General features: G+C 45.1%; 1 protein-coding gene across 1 annotated transcript in view; it reads right to left on the reverse strand.

Moving 5' to 3' along the window:
* The window catches only part of DRC11 (dynein regulatory complex subunit 11), a 95,829-nt gene that overhangs the window by 15,532 nt on the left and 65,943 nt on the right, over window positions 1–14,354 (reverse strand). Inside the window, exons 12-15 of the mRNA XM_079977753.1 lie at window positions 12,042–12,112; window positions 10,355–10,437; window positions 6,590–6,697; window positions 3,968–4,167 (exon numbers count right to left, since the gene is read on the reverse strand). Of these exons, the coding sequence (XP_079833879.1) occupies window positions 3,968–4,167; window positions 6,590–6,697; window positions 10,355–10,437; window positions 12,042–12,112 (462 nt within the window). The remainder of the gene's footprint in view (window positions 1–3,967; window positions 4,168–6,589; window positions 6,698–10,354; window positions 10,438–12,041; window positions 12,113–14,354) is intronic.

Raw genomic sequence — 14,354 nt, forward strand, 5'->3', positions numbered from 1 at the left:
ATCGCACCTAAGCGCCCTCTGCGACCCCACAGAAACCGGGCTCCCTGATTTACCGAGGAGCTCCAGAAAATGAAGCGGGACCTAAGACGGCTAGAGCGAGTATGGCGGGGTGCCCGTGACGGAGCCTCAAGAACATCTTATAGGGTTTTTATGAAAACCTATAAGATGGCAGTGAAGGCCGCTAAAAAGTCCTACTTCTCGGCCTCCATTGCATCCGCTAGCTCTCGCCCGGCACAATTATTTAGTATAATTCGGTCTTTAACGTCCCTCGAAGGACAGCCAAATTTAAATAACAATTTGACACACAGCTGTGAGGCATTTGCGAGCTTTTTTGCGGAGAAGGTCTTGTTGCTCCGCCATGACCTCCCTGCCAATTTGGATACAATAAAGGAACTGGAGGCCCCTCGACTGTCCTCGGGTTCAGTATTGGACCACTTTGACTGGATATCCCCAGCTGATGTAGACAGATTCCTCCGAGCTGGAAAGCCCACCACCTGTCCTCTCGACCCGTGCCCGTCCTGGCTGATTAGAGCGTGTCCAGAAGAGGTGCGGGCCCCCCTGGGGGATATCATCAATCTGTCCCTTGGCACCGGGACATTCCCAGGGGAACTGAAGGAGGCAGTGGTGCGCCCGCTCTTAAAGAAAACATCATTAGATCCCTTAGATCTATCCAATTACCGCCCGGTTTCGAATCTTCCATTCCTGGGTAAGGTGATTGAGAGAGCGGTTGCTGAACAGCTTGGTAGGTTTCTGGATGAAACATCAGCTCTGGATCCATTCCAGTCCGGCTTCCGCGCTGGTCATGGGACTGAGACGGCTCTGGTCGCCCTAACAGATGATCTCCGCAGGCAGCTGGATCGAGGCGGGTCGGGGCTGCTGATTCTTCTAGACCTGTCAGCAGCCTTCGACATGGTCGATCACGAACTCCTGGACCACCGCCTTGCCGACGTGGGGATCCAGGGCACAGTCCTTCAATGGCTGCGCTCGTTTCTCTCTGGTCGGGGACAGAGGGTGGCGCTTGGGGGGGAATTGTCATCCCGCCACTCCTTGGTGTGTGGTGTGCCTCAGGGTGCAATACTCTCCCCGATGCTTTTTAACATCTTTATGCGCCCCCTCGCCCAGCTTGTCCGGAGTTTTGGGCTGGGCTGCCATCAGTATGCTGATGACACCCAACTCTATTTGTTGATGGACGGCCACCCGGACTCGGCCCCAGACACACTGATCAGATGCTTGGAGGCTGTGGCTGGATGGTTACGTGGGAGCCGGCTGAAGTTAAATCCTTCGAAGACAGAGGTCCTCTGGCTGGGACGGGACGACGTGGGACTGAGGGGGCAACTCCCATCTCTTGCGGGGGTGCAATTAGTGCCAGCACCGTCCGTTAAGAGTTTGGGTGTAATCTTCGATACCTCCCTCTCCATGGAGGCGCAGATTGCAGCTACAACAAAGGCGGCATTTTTTCATCTCCGCCAAGCTAAGCAGTTGGCTCCTTACCTCTCTCGCCCTGACCTAGCCACTGTGATCCACGCGACGGTCACCTCCAGACTGGATTATTGTAACTCGCTCTACGTGGGGCTGCCCTTGAGACTGACCCAGAAACTCCAGCGGGTGCAGAATGCCGCAGCGAGACTCCTTACGGGGTCCTCGCTTAGAGATCACATTCATCCGGTGCTATACCAGCTGCACTGGCTCCCGGTGGAGTACAGGATCAGGTTTAAGGTGCTGGTTTTAACCTTCAAAGCCCTATACGGCCTAGGGCCCTCGTACCTACAGGACCGCCTCTCCTGGTATGCCCCACAGAGGAACTTACGATCTTCAAATAAAAACACCTTGAGGGTCCCAGGCCTCAGAGAGGTTAGGCTGGCCTCAACTAGAGCCAGGGCTTTTTCGGCTGCGGCTCCAACCTGGTGGAACGCTCTGTCACAAGAGACAAGGGCCCTGCAGGACTTGACATCTTTCCGCAGGGCCTGCAAGACAGAGCTGTTCCACCTGGCATTTGGTCAGGGCGCAGCCTGACCCCCTCCTTTGGCAATCTTTACAAAGCTTTAGTTTATGGTTGCCATCAATTTTGATTTTAATTCATTTTTATAATGTTTTATAATGTCACACTGTTTTAATGTTGTTAGCCGCCCTGAGCCCGGCTTCGGCTGGGGAGGGCGGGATATAAATAAAATTTATTATTATTATTATTATTAAGACCCCCTCCCCTCCTGTGACTTCCAGCAACTGGTATTCAGAAGCATGGCTGCCTCTGACTGTGAAAGTAGAGCCAAAGCCGTCCATCACGGCTAGCAGCTACTGACAGTCCTCTTCTCCATGGACTTGTCTAATCCCCTTTGAAAGTCATCAAAGCTGGTGGCCATCACTGTCTGCTGCGGGAGGGAGATCCATAGTTGGATTATGCACTGCAAGAACGAGTCTTCCAGTTCTTGGCTACACACAAGAACTGGAATCAAGAATAGTCAAATGAGATGGATGGATGCCAACAACTAGGTGCCAAACACTGACATCTAGCTATCACTAAAGTGGTACACCTGCATCTGACATGATGTTCCTCTTTTCAAAAAATAACCAACAACATTGAAAGCTATATGGTAGGGAGAAGACTATACCAGGACATTCATTCCTGAAATGCTGTTCTTCTATTTGTAGGATATTAATGATTTCTTTTGTATGTAGGAGCATCCATCACAGATTTTCCATCTCATTGAGACTGTGCATTGTTTCTGACACACAGGTTAACCTCAGGTTAAGAACTTAATTCATTCTGGAGGTCCGTTCTTAACCTGAAACTGTTCTTAACCTGAAGCACCTCTTTAGCTAATGGGGCCTCCCGCTGCCACCGCACGATTTCTGTTCTCATCCTGAAGCAAAGTTCTTAACCCGAAGTACTATTTCTGGGTTAGCGGAGTCTGTCACCTGAAGTGTCTGTAACCTGAAGCATCTGTAACCCGAGGTAAAAGGTAAAGGTAAAGGGGACCCCTGACCGTTAGGTTCAGTCGTGACCGACTCTGGGGTTGTGACGCTCATCTCGCTTTATTGGCTGAGGGAGCCGGCGTACAGCTTCTGGGTCATGTGGCCAGCATGACTAAGCCGCTTCTGGTGAACCAGAGCAGCACACGGAAACGCCATTTACCTGCCCACTGGAACAGTACCTATTTATCTACTTGCACTTTGACGTGCTTTCGAACTGCTAGGTTGGCAGGAGAAGGACCGAGTAACGGGAGCTCACCCCATCGCAGGGATTCGAACCACCGACCTTCTGATCGGCAAGTCCTAGGCTCTGTGGTTTAACCCACAGCGCCACCTGCGTCCCTGTAACCCTGTACCACTGTAGAAAAAAAAGATGTTGCTAATAAATAGGCAGTTAAAAGGAATGGTTAAAATGTTAGTAGAATTCTTACTATTTACTTCCCAAGTGTGTCATGTGCTCTGTCATGTTTGAAACGTTAAGTTGGTAAGCAATTTAACACTCCCTGCTACAACTGGGGTTACTAGTGAATGATTAGTCCATGGGTAGGCAAACTAAGGCCTGGGGGCTAGATCCGGCCCAATCGCCTTCTAAATCCGGCCCGCAGACAGTCCAGGAATCAGCGTGTTTTTACATGAGTAGAATGTGTGCTTTTATTTAAAATGCATCTCTGGATTATTTGTGGGGCCTGCCTTACAATTTTATTTTCAATAATAATAATAATAATAATAATAATTTTATTAATTATACCCTGTCCATCTGGCTGGGTTTCCCCAGCCACTCTGGGTGGCTCCCAACAGAGGACTAAAAATAGAATAAAGCTTCAAACATTAAAACTTCCCTAATGTATTATTGTATTATTATAACAATGAATCAAAATGAGATACACAATAAATCACCTATTAGCATATGGAATAGAATAATTATTGTATAACTAAAATACAGTTTCATATAAATTTGCAGAAAAAAATAAAATGAGAGGATCTTTTGTGTTCCTACCTTAAACACTATGTGAAGCATCATTTGCAAACCAGCCTTGCCAGGGTATTTGCCAGCAATATTAGCTGCAGATAAATTGAAGAGGTTGGCTCCCGTTTCCGTGCAGAGAGCATGAATAAGCATCTTTTTCCCGACTCCTTCGGGTCCAGCCAAAAGCAAGGCTTTCACCAGAGGTGCTTTCTCATGTACAGACTGAGAACCTATGAAGGTGAAATGGGAACAATATGACGATGTATAGGTAGATATGTAGTCATTCCAGTATTCCACCATGTGATTCCCAAGTGCTGACCCAGACATTAGTGGTTTGGGGGAAGACTTGACAGTGCCAAACCAAGAGCTTTGTTTTCAGGTCAGCGGCTGGAACGTGTAGGGTGATGTCTAACATCAGACATACTCTGAAGAGACTCGTTTCACCCCCAACAAGATCTTTATTAAAGTTTTTCACAATACAACGGGATAAGAGCTACAATAATTACAAACGGAATGAGTAAAATATGGAGTTGTCTCCTAGAGGCAATTCCAAATAGTCATATTGAAATTTATGGGTTTAAGTAATTGAAGTCAATTGACTTTAATGGGTCTACTCTGACCAAACCCCACTTTCCTGGGAGTATGTCCCATTGAATTCAAAAACAACTGTTGCTTCTAAATAGTTTAGAAAAGAGAAAAAGATAAGAAAATCCCCCCGCCCTTCTACAAATAGTGTATCTATTAATGCATCTGCAGAAATTCAGTATGGCAAAACACATGGCAAGTTATGTACTTGGAGGCCCCAATGATTTCAGTAAAAGAGCACGTACTTAACTATCCTATTGAAATCAACAAGATTTCCAAGTGTGTAACTCTGACTGGATTGCAGTCTTGCTATTTCACTCCTTCTCTGGCCATGGCTTGTGAGGTGAGGGAATTCAATTCAGTTCATACTGTATTGGCCCGAATAATAAGCCTTAAGCCACACCTTTAAAATTCAATGAGGAAAAAGAAAAGAAGACAATTCCTAAATATAAGCCTCTCCCTTAAAATTGGAGAGGGGGGAATTCCAAAAGGCACCCGCCCAACGAAGCGCAATCACACAACGAGGAACACACACACGACGCTTGCCCAGGGACGGGGGAATGAAAAGGGGGTCAACAAGCACCCATCTCAAACAAGCACACTCTCACCACTGAAGCCCATGCAGTCGTCCGCTGCCGAATACAGTAACCGGAAAACGCCCGCTGCTCAGCTGTAAAGGAACTGCCTCACAGCTGACCAGAGATCGCAGCGCGTAGGAGACCTTGCGTGGGCCACGGCCGCTGCTCAGCTTGGGGGAACACTGCCTCACAGCTGAAAGGCTTCTGCAGTGCGCCTGGAGCCCATGTGGTCCCCAGCGCTGCAGTCAGGCTCCGCCAAATCCAACAGTGACGCTGCCACAGACCAGTTCAATGGCTCCCCGCAACCGCGTGCCGCCTCGCAGCCGATCTAAAAGCCAATTTTGGTAAGGTCGCGAATATAAGCTGCACTTTAACTGTTCACGGTCGGAATTTGGGGGGAAAGTGTGGCTTATATTCGGGCCAATGCAATATTTAAAGCTGAATTTATCAAATTAGCACTTTGCGATATAATCTGAGAACCAAAACACAGTCATCCTTCAAAATTCACACTTATCTGAATGTTGTGACGCAGTTCTCCATCCAAACTATGTTTAGGAAAATGCATATATTAGGGGGAAATGTGCCTAAAGATTATTATATTCATAGACATTATATACAACGAGTATTATATTGGGAGAAACTGCAAACAAAAACCTGTTTATTGGGAGAATTTCACACAAAAATGCTGACTAATCTTCACAATTTTTTTAAATTGCAAAAATCTTGCAGAATTCTAGATTGGAAAAATGAGAAACTGAAATTGACAGATCCTTCCATCCCTACTGCTAACATGGATCTGTTCTGAAAATCTGCAAACTGGCCCAGTTTGGAGGTGTGATAGGATGTTCTTTCTGTAAAATTGACTGGATCATGTTCAGAAAAGTGACAGGAGCTCTACTGCAGCCTAAGGAAAAGCCTCCCCCCCCCCGTAAAGGTTTATACTTATCACATTTGAACAATATACTATGCAGATAGTACATTTAAGAAAACATACATGTTTGGTTATTAATTTCTAGAGTTTTAGAAGGCAAGAACAATTAAAAGCACTTTCTCCAATGTATGAAATGAGCTGACTAATTCCATAAATGCTTCCATTGTTCAACAGCAAGACACATTAGCTGGCTTGTAAAAGGTAAACTGCAACCTTAGCCTTTTCCTTAACTTGATTAAATTTATAATCACTGGAGCTTGTATTAGCTATTACCTTTCCCAGGTGACTTCCTTTATGTGCTACAGCTCCCAAACTGTTAACATGCAAACAAGAAACGGCAACGAAACGGCATGTCAAACACACAGCAACCACGCTCCCCTTTTAAGTATGCTATTAAAACCATACTGTATCAGTTCAGAATACTTAATTGAAAAAGAATTCTGCAGAATGCTTTCAACCAAAATCAATCAGGCACTGTCATAGCTAGTAAAAGTATATGAGGATGACAGGAAGCAAGGCATGGTGTCTGCTCTCTGACCATTTCTCCTGTGATCTTACCTAATGGCAATATGCCATACAGAGCGATGAGCTGCCTGACATCTGTGAGAGAGGGCATTGGTTCTATGTCTTTCTGCCGAAGGGTAGACCCCAGATAGCTGTACTCACCTACAGGGAAGAGACAAAGGCTTCTTCATAGGTGATACTGTATTATTACAAAATGTGTAACTCCAGACATTAGAAACTGCCAGGGAATACAAGTTTAGCATCCTGTTAAGCCATGACAGATTTAAATCTATGAGTTCTAATAGTTATTAATATGGAATGCATCCCCCAACATGAAGACAAAATAAAAATAGAAGTGGAAATATTCAGCTGGCAATTTAAATGAATTTTGACCCTCGTGCTATTTTTCTAGAAATGTGTAAATTATTTCACAAGTATACCATCAATTGGCAAGTACATAAAAATGACAACTGCACAGTGGGCAGAATTCATAGAAAAACTAAACAGATTGAATCCTTGCAGCACTGATGTGAGATAGGTTAACACTATTCCAATTTAAGGGACGCAGGTGGCGCTGTGGGTTAAAGCCTCAGCGCCTAGGGCTTGCCGATCGAAAGGTCGGCGGTTCGAATCCCTGCGGCGGGGTGCGCTCCCGCTGCTCGGTCCCAGCGCCTGCCAACCTAGCAGTTCGAAAGCACCTCCGGGTGCAAGTAGATAAATAGGGACCGCTTACCAGCGGGAAGGTAAACGGCGTTTCCGTGTGCGGCTCTGGCTCTGGCTCTGGCCAGAGCAGCGATGTCACGCTGGCCACGTGACCCGGAAGTGTCTCCGGACAGCGCTGGCCCCTGGCCTCTTAAGTGAGATGGGCGCACAACCCCAGAGTCTGTCAAGACTGGCCCGTACGGGCAGGGGTACCTTTACCTTTACCTTTATTCCAATTTATAGGTAAAGAACAAGGGCCTGATTGTGGGTGCACTCTAAATGCAGCTGGCATCCAGTGTGCTATCTCTGGGACCACAGTGGTTCTCATTGCTAGCTGAGTCATTCAGCATGGAAACGTGGATTCTAGCTGCTGAGAAGCCACAGAGTATGTAACCCATGGACATAATCACAGGGTTAAGAAGGACTGACATGTGGTGAGGAGAAATGTCTTAAGAGTACCATTTATCATCATCAGTAGAAGCATAATCTGTACTGACGGCATACATTTATGCAAACTTTTTATTGCTATTATTTATTTACATGAACATATTTTAAAGGTTTTGCTTTTGAAACTTTTATGCGCCTTTGATAAAGGCAAATTTATCAAACAGTAAATTAAATAAGACTGAATCATAAAAATAGAAAAAGTGGGTGTTTTCTTTACAAGCCCACAGTAGAGAGCGGGTGCACTGGCTAAGATAATGAGGTGTGATGCAGGAGGTTGTTAATTCAAGTCTCATCTCAATTACAAACTCACTTGGCCTGAGGAGACAAGTCACTAACTCTCAGCCTCCTCTCTTCCCTATGGAAATACTTATCCACAGCATCCACACAGGGTTGTTGTGAGGAGAGTGCGGCAATGGGTGTGAGGCACCTTGAACACTGAAAATACTGCATAAATGACCAGTTTAGTTGCCCGTTGGTTGTTAAGGATTTGGATAGCTGGCAGATCTTTTTAGTGTTGGACAAATTTGGCAGCTTCTGGTACCTTATATAGCAATAGCAATCCATTCTGTGAAAGCTGATCTTTGTATCACCCAAAGGCACAATCCATGCACAATCCATACTCAAAGCATTTCTCCCAACACTTTGAATACAAGCTGCTTTCTCTGCAGAGGGGAAGGTCTTCCAGTTCTAGGGACATTTCCCCCTATGCTGAGACTTCAAAGGGGCTCCCTCTAAGCAATCATCAGCTGACTGTCAGCTAAAAGGATTGAGGCATGCTCAGAGGAGGCTACAGTGTAGCAACCATATTTGAACAATTCCCTGATGTCAGATGATTGACAGGCAGGTGGTCCTGCCCACCTGTTAAAGTTGGCTCTCAGTGGGTGGGCAAGATCTAGCCCATCAGGCTTAAAGGGTTTCTCCACCCCTGTACTAAAGGGAAGTGTTTGCAGGGTTGGATGAAAACCAAGGTGTGCAGAAGTGCAAACAATGTTTAGAAGACTAAACCATAAGGAGAGGAAACACCCCTACACACACACACACACACACACACACACACACACACACACACTCCAATGTTCAGTGGGCATAGAATACTGACTGTAGTTTGGGAGGGGGAATGGAAACTGACGTGCAGGTGGTGGAGAAGAGTATTCTAGCTGGTTGGAAGGAACCCTGAACAGGGACATTCTACGCTGCAATCTTTTGCTGCCTTGGAGATTGGAGCACGAGGGATTTTGACACTGACATCATCTGATATCCACGTGGGTTGCCCCTGCCTACCTGTTCAAATTTGACCCATGAGGCACATCCTGAAAAGGGTCAGGCTTGTGAAGCCTGTTTCAGAGGGGCGCAAGAGTTAATAGCATACGCAGCTCCATGCCAGCAAGCCAGGCCTGTTCGCCATTAAAAGTCTGAGCATATGTTGAGATTGTTTCAGCCCAAGAACCACTAATCATTTGCTTTACCAGATAAACTGCAGGAGGGTTTGGGTAATGAGCACTGGCTACCCCAAGTGAAACTTCAGAGGGAAGCAGCAGCTATTGGATGGTTCGGTTGGTCTTTTGCCCCCATACGCCGGCTTGATGACTGATTTGCACATCAGGACCGGAAGCAGTTTGCATAACTGGAGCCGAGTATAAAAGTGAGTCTGAGAAGTGGCACCATAGTGGAACCCACTTATACTCTATCAGATGTTTTTAACTTGGTCTAAATTATGCTTTTGAATAAATGCTTACATTCTTCCATATTTAGGGCTGATGTAGATGTTACTTTTCTCTGCCCAGGTTTTAAAAGCATGTAAGGGGAAACAGCCTGGGATGGCTGGTGCCAGTGCCTTTGCAACAGCAAGGGGGTCAGATTTAACTATGAGACTAGAATTGTGCTCAGTTCCTGTGGCATCTCTGAAGAGCACAGTCTGACCTTTGCAGCTTCCCAAGAAACATCTTCAAAACACAGGTAGGGAAATGCTATTGGAAGCCTCATTTAATTTAGTGTTTGGTGCCAGCCAGATGTAGAAATGACAAAGCACCAGAATTAGAAAATATGAAGATTATAAATCACAGACTAAATCCTGAAGATCTCTGCTTCAACTGTCATACTGAGTCAGAAGTTAAGCTTCTATTAATTTTTATATCTGGAACCAGCTAAAGGTAAAGGTAAAGGTACCCCTGCCCGTACGGGCCAGTCTTGACAGACTCTGGGGTTGTGCGCCCATCTCACTTAAGAGGCCAGGGGCCAGCGCTGTCCGGAGACACTTCCGGGTCACGTGGCCAGCGTGACATCGCTGCTCTGGCGAGCCAGAGCCGCACACGGAAACGCCGTTTACCTTCCCGCTGGTAAGCGGTCCCTATTTATCTACTTGCACCTGGAGGTGCTTTCGAACTGCTAGGTTGGCAGGCGCTGGGACCGAGCAGCGGGAGCGCACCCCGCCGCAGGGATTCGAACCGCCAACCTTTCGATCGGCAAGTCCTAGGCGCTGAGGCTTTTAACCCACAGCGCCACCTGCGTCCCTTCATAGCGCCACCTGCGTCCCTTCATGGCTTGTCTATTCATAGTCTATTATAGGAACAGAAGGCAGGTTGCACAACACTGCAATTTTAAAATATTATATGTAAATGTAAAGGAAATCAAGATGTATTTCTGTATTGGTACATAAAGTTAATACTTTACCCACATAATCGCCGAGTTTCACTTTCTTGGCTCTTATTAATATCTGTGCTTCTACCAGCTCCTGGTAGAGAGAATCAATGGTCCTACAAAGAGATACATAATTTAACACCCAGATTTGCAGATAAAAATGCAAATCATCTCTTTAAAAACACACCTTCATGTAAGCATTTGTAATGTCTGCATATGGCTAAAATGTACAATAATTACATTTTCATTTTTAGGGAAAACACACTCGTACACTTATTGTAACATTAACAAGCAATCTCCATCTATTAGCGGTATGAAATACTGTGGAACACTAACAATACAATAGTGAAATTATTTCATAGAAACTTGGAGTTCAAACCTTTCCCCAACACAGGTCCTCTCACATTATTGCCTCCAGGCTACTTGAAACATAACATCACCGTTCAACATCATTGCAGAGTTCCTGCAAGTCAGTAGAACAGGGTGAACAAGCAGCTTTTAGGAAGGCATTTTTTAAAAAGAAAGAAAAAGATTGTGTATTTTGAAATGCTGGAGGCAACTCTGTAGTACACAGATCTTATCTTGGACCTAGTTAGTGGTACAATACCACACAGGGCCAGCCCACCCATGAGGCAAGGTGAGGTGACCGCCTCAGGTGGCAGGATCCACAGGGGCGTCAGATCCAGCTGCCCGGCACCCCTCCCAATGCCACCTCTACAGTAGCCTCTTGGTGAAGAGGAGGAGCTGCTGGTCTCCTCCCATCCTTGTTTCTGGTGTCAATCTTCACCCACCCCTTCTTTGCTGGCAGCAGAGGTACCACTGTGCAGTTCACCTCAGGTGCCAAAATGTTTTGGGCCAGCCCTGTTTGTGAATGAATCATAGGGGCACTATTCCGTATTTAATCTTGGAAGTGGTAGTCAGAAATGTTCAGAGAGTGGGATGGCCTCCCCACTCCCCCCGCCACTCAATGAATATGGCATTAACTCTTTTGCATGGAGATGGAGTTTAGTAATGTTATTTGTGGTAGTCTGGAAAAATCTAAATAAAAAACAACGATGGACATTTAGATTTGAAGTGTCAGGTAACTGGCAGAGGTAGTAAAGCTACAGCTATTTGTTGTTTGCTTGTTTTTTAATGTCCACCCCACCAATATGGCTTCAAAGAGATTCCAGAGCAGCTGGCAACACTATTTACCCTAAGCTTCCTACCGTCAGCCCAATGGGCAGCAATCTAAGAGGCAGCATCAAGGATTGTACTTTATGATTTGTTTTATATTGGGAATAAATGCTGCTTTGCTCAATTATTACAGAAGGACTAGCTAGTGTCCTATTTCAGGGATGTTAAAAACAGATGGAAAATCTGATACATATCTGAAACTACCAGGTGTTCCTACACCTGCCACAAGGAATAAAATTTAATGACAATTCTTCAAAGAACCATTAGAGATATGATGAAAATGCACAGAACTAAGGTCCACAGTACATATAACCTAAAATGAACTCTCTGCAAATTGGTGGTTGACATTTCCTATCTAAATCTCTCTCTATATGTTATCCATTTTAAAAGAATTCTATGTTAGATTCTCCATAATTGCTAAGGAATTGGAGCTACCAGGTTCAGGCTTAGGCATACCAACTTTGACTCTCTTTTGTGTTTGAACAAAGCAAAGAGAGAGAGAGATGTGTCAATGTGAATCTCAGAGGAGCAGGTGCATTTTTACCTGTCAGGAGTCAGATCTTTCTCCTTCTTAGATTTTTTCTTCCTTCCACCCTTTTTCCCTTTTTTCTTTTTCTAAGGATCATAAATGGAGAAAGTTAGCAAAGGCAATACTTCTACACCCAGCTAAAAGTTAGCACAAGATTCTGAATAGTTTTAGTGGCCTCTAGTGATTTAACTCCTCCTGCCTATCTATCTATCTATCTATCTATCTATCTATCTATCTATCTATATGTATATATATATAACACATTGTTTATGCTTTCTTCACTTTAGTGTTTTTACTTATTCTTGGATGAAAATTGCAAGCACACTTAACTACACTCAAGTACAGTTGTACCTTGGTTTACAAACTTAATTTGTTCTGGAAGTCCATTCTTAAACCAAAGCATTCTTAAACCAAGGCGTGCTTTCCCATAGCAGTTTACAAATGGAACACACCTAACAGGAAGCGAAACATGTTCTTATTCCAAGGCAAAGTTCACAAACCAGAACACCTACTTCCGGGTTTGCAGCATTCTTAATCCAAGTTGTTCATAAACTAAGCTGTTCTTAAACCAAGGTACCACTGTACCTGTATTTTCTTGACCAACTCCCAAAACATTTAATATTTCCCTTGAGCCTTCTTCTCTCCCCTTTGCCCAGTCTGCAGTGGCTCACGTGGGACTGTTCTGGCTACACACTGGTGAGGAATTCCAGCCCAGCTGGGCCAGGGAATCTTGGTGTGTCATTATTTCCTTGTGAAGAACATGGAAATAATGTTCTTCAGGAGGGATCAATGCTACATGGTCCTCCTCCCTCTTGAGGAAATATGTTGGATGCATCCTCCAACACACAGCCTTCATTGTTCAAGGTGAAGTTCAGTCCCACTTGTGGTCTGGGCTGCAACTTGTGAATCACTGCATCAATCTCATTAATTGGGACATACAAAGATTTCGGCAGCACATATGAGACATTGTGGGCCTCAAATTTATCACATTTTTCTGTCGCCGCCGCTTCTGGCAGTGCAAGTACTGCTCAACAGAGAAGAGCACCCTTACCAGTCTCACAGATGGCACACCAAGCAGGCCCTCTTTCCATGCTGAGTAACCACAAGAGGACCTGGCATTGTTTAAGAGGGGTGTAGTGATCCCCTGGCGTCCCAGGAGTGTGATTTATAGAAGGTTAGGAAACTAACAGAAAGTATCAGAATCCAAATGTTAAGACCTAAGATGTAACAACTATACAATTAAGTTTAAGGAGCTGAAGTGAAATAACTGAAAAGAAGCTATGTGTTTACCACCTTGAGAAGCCTGTAACAGCCACCAAATTAGAGAGGGGGGGGGGCAGATAGTTATCTGTTTCTTGAAAGAATTCTATCTCCTAACACATCTTTTGTTTTACCAATTGTTCTGTAAAATAAAACCTTTTATCCGTTTAACGTCTCCCTAGAAGAGTCTTCTTCATAAAAACCAAAACCTGAGCAGTAGTTAAGAGGGGGTTTGCCACAACATCAACTCTCTGGCATCTTCAAGACAAAATAAAAAAATACGGTGTATCTGAAAAAGTGTGAATGCACACGAAAGCTCATACCTAGAACTAACTTAGTTGGTCTTTAAGGTGCTACTGGAAGGAATTTTTTTATTTTGTCTTGACTATGGCAGACCAACACGGCTACCTATCTGTCTCTGGCATCTGTACTGCATGATTTTGCCTGGAACAGGGTTAAGGCCGCAGGGAATTGGTGGCCCACAGGCAGGAGCCAGACCTGAGAGCCTTTTCCACTGGCCTGACAGCCTTTGGGCTCAACCTCTGCCCTCCTCCGAGTAACAGCAGTGACATTCAGAAACGGTAGAGTGACCTACAACCCAGACATTGCAGCACACACCTCTGCAGCGCCCTTCTTGCTTTTTTTGGCAGTTGGGGGGGGGAGTTAAAGGTGAAAGCCTGCCAGGATCACTTATAGTGGCCCAGGTAGCCTGATACTGGCTCCCAACTATACCAGCATTTCATTCATTCCAGGAAGAGACAGCTGGAGACTCTGGCACAACGGTTTCCCCAATCACCACTCTTTTTCTCCTGCTGGGCTTAAAAATGCCGAAGACAAAATAAAACTGTGTATGCCTAAGGGCATGAAAAGCCATTTTTGAGGAACTGGTGAAGCAGTAGATGAAGAAGGCAGCGGGGGCAAGATTCCCAATGACAGCACTTCCTGGAATGATTGAAAAAACATGAAACAATAGCGCTATCAAACAACTTCTTAAAAAGCTTCATTATACATCTTTAGGCGCCAGGCGAGGACGTTCCTCTTCAACCAGACCTTTGGCTGACTAATATT

Source organism: Podarcis cretensis (assembly GCF_951804945.1).
Source record: "Podarcis cretensis genome assembly, chromosome: 1".
Classification (NCBI taxonomy): Eukaryota; Metazoa; Chordata; class Lepidosauria; order Squamata; family Lacertidae; genus Podarcis; species Podarcis cretensis.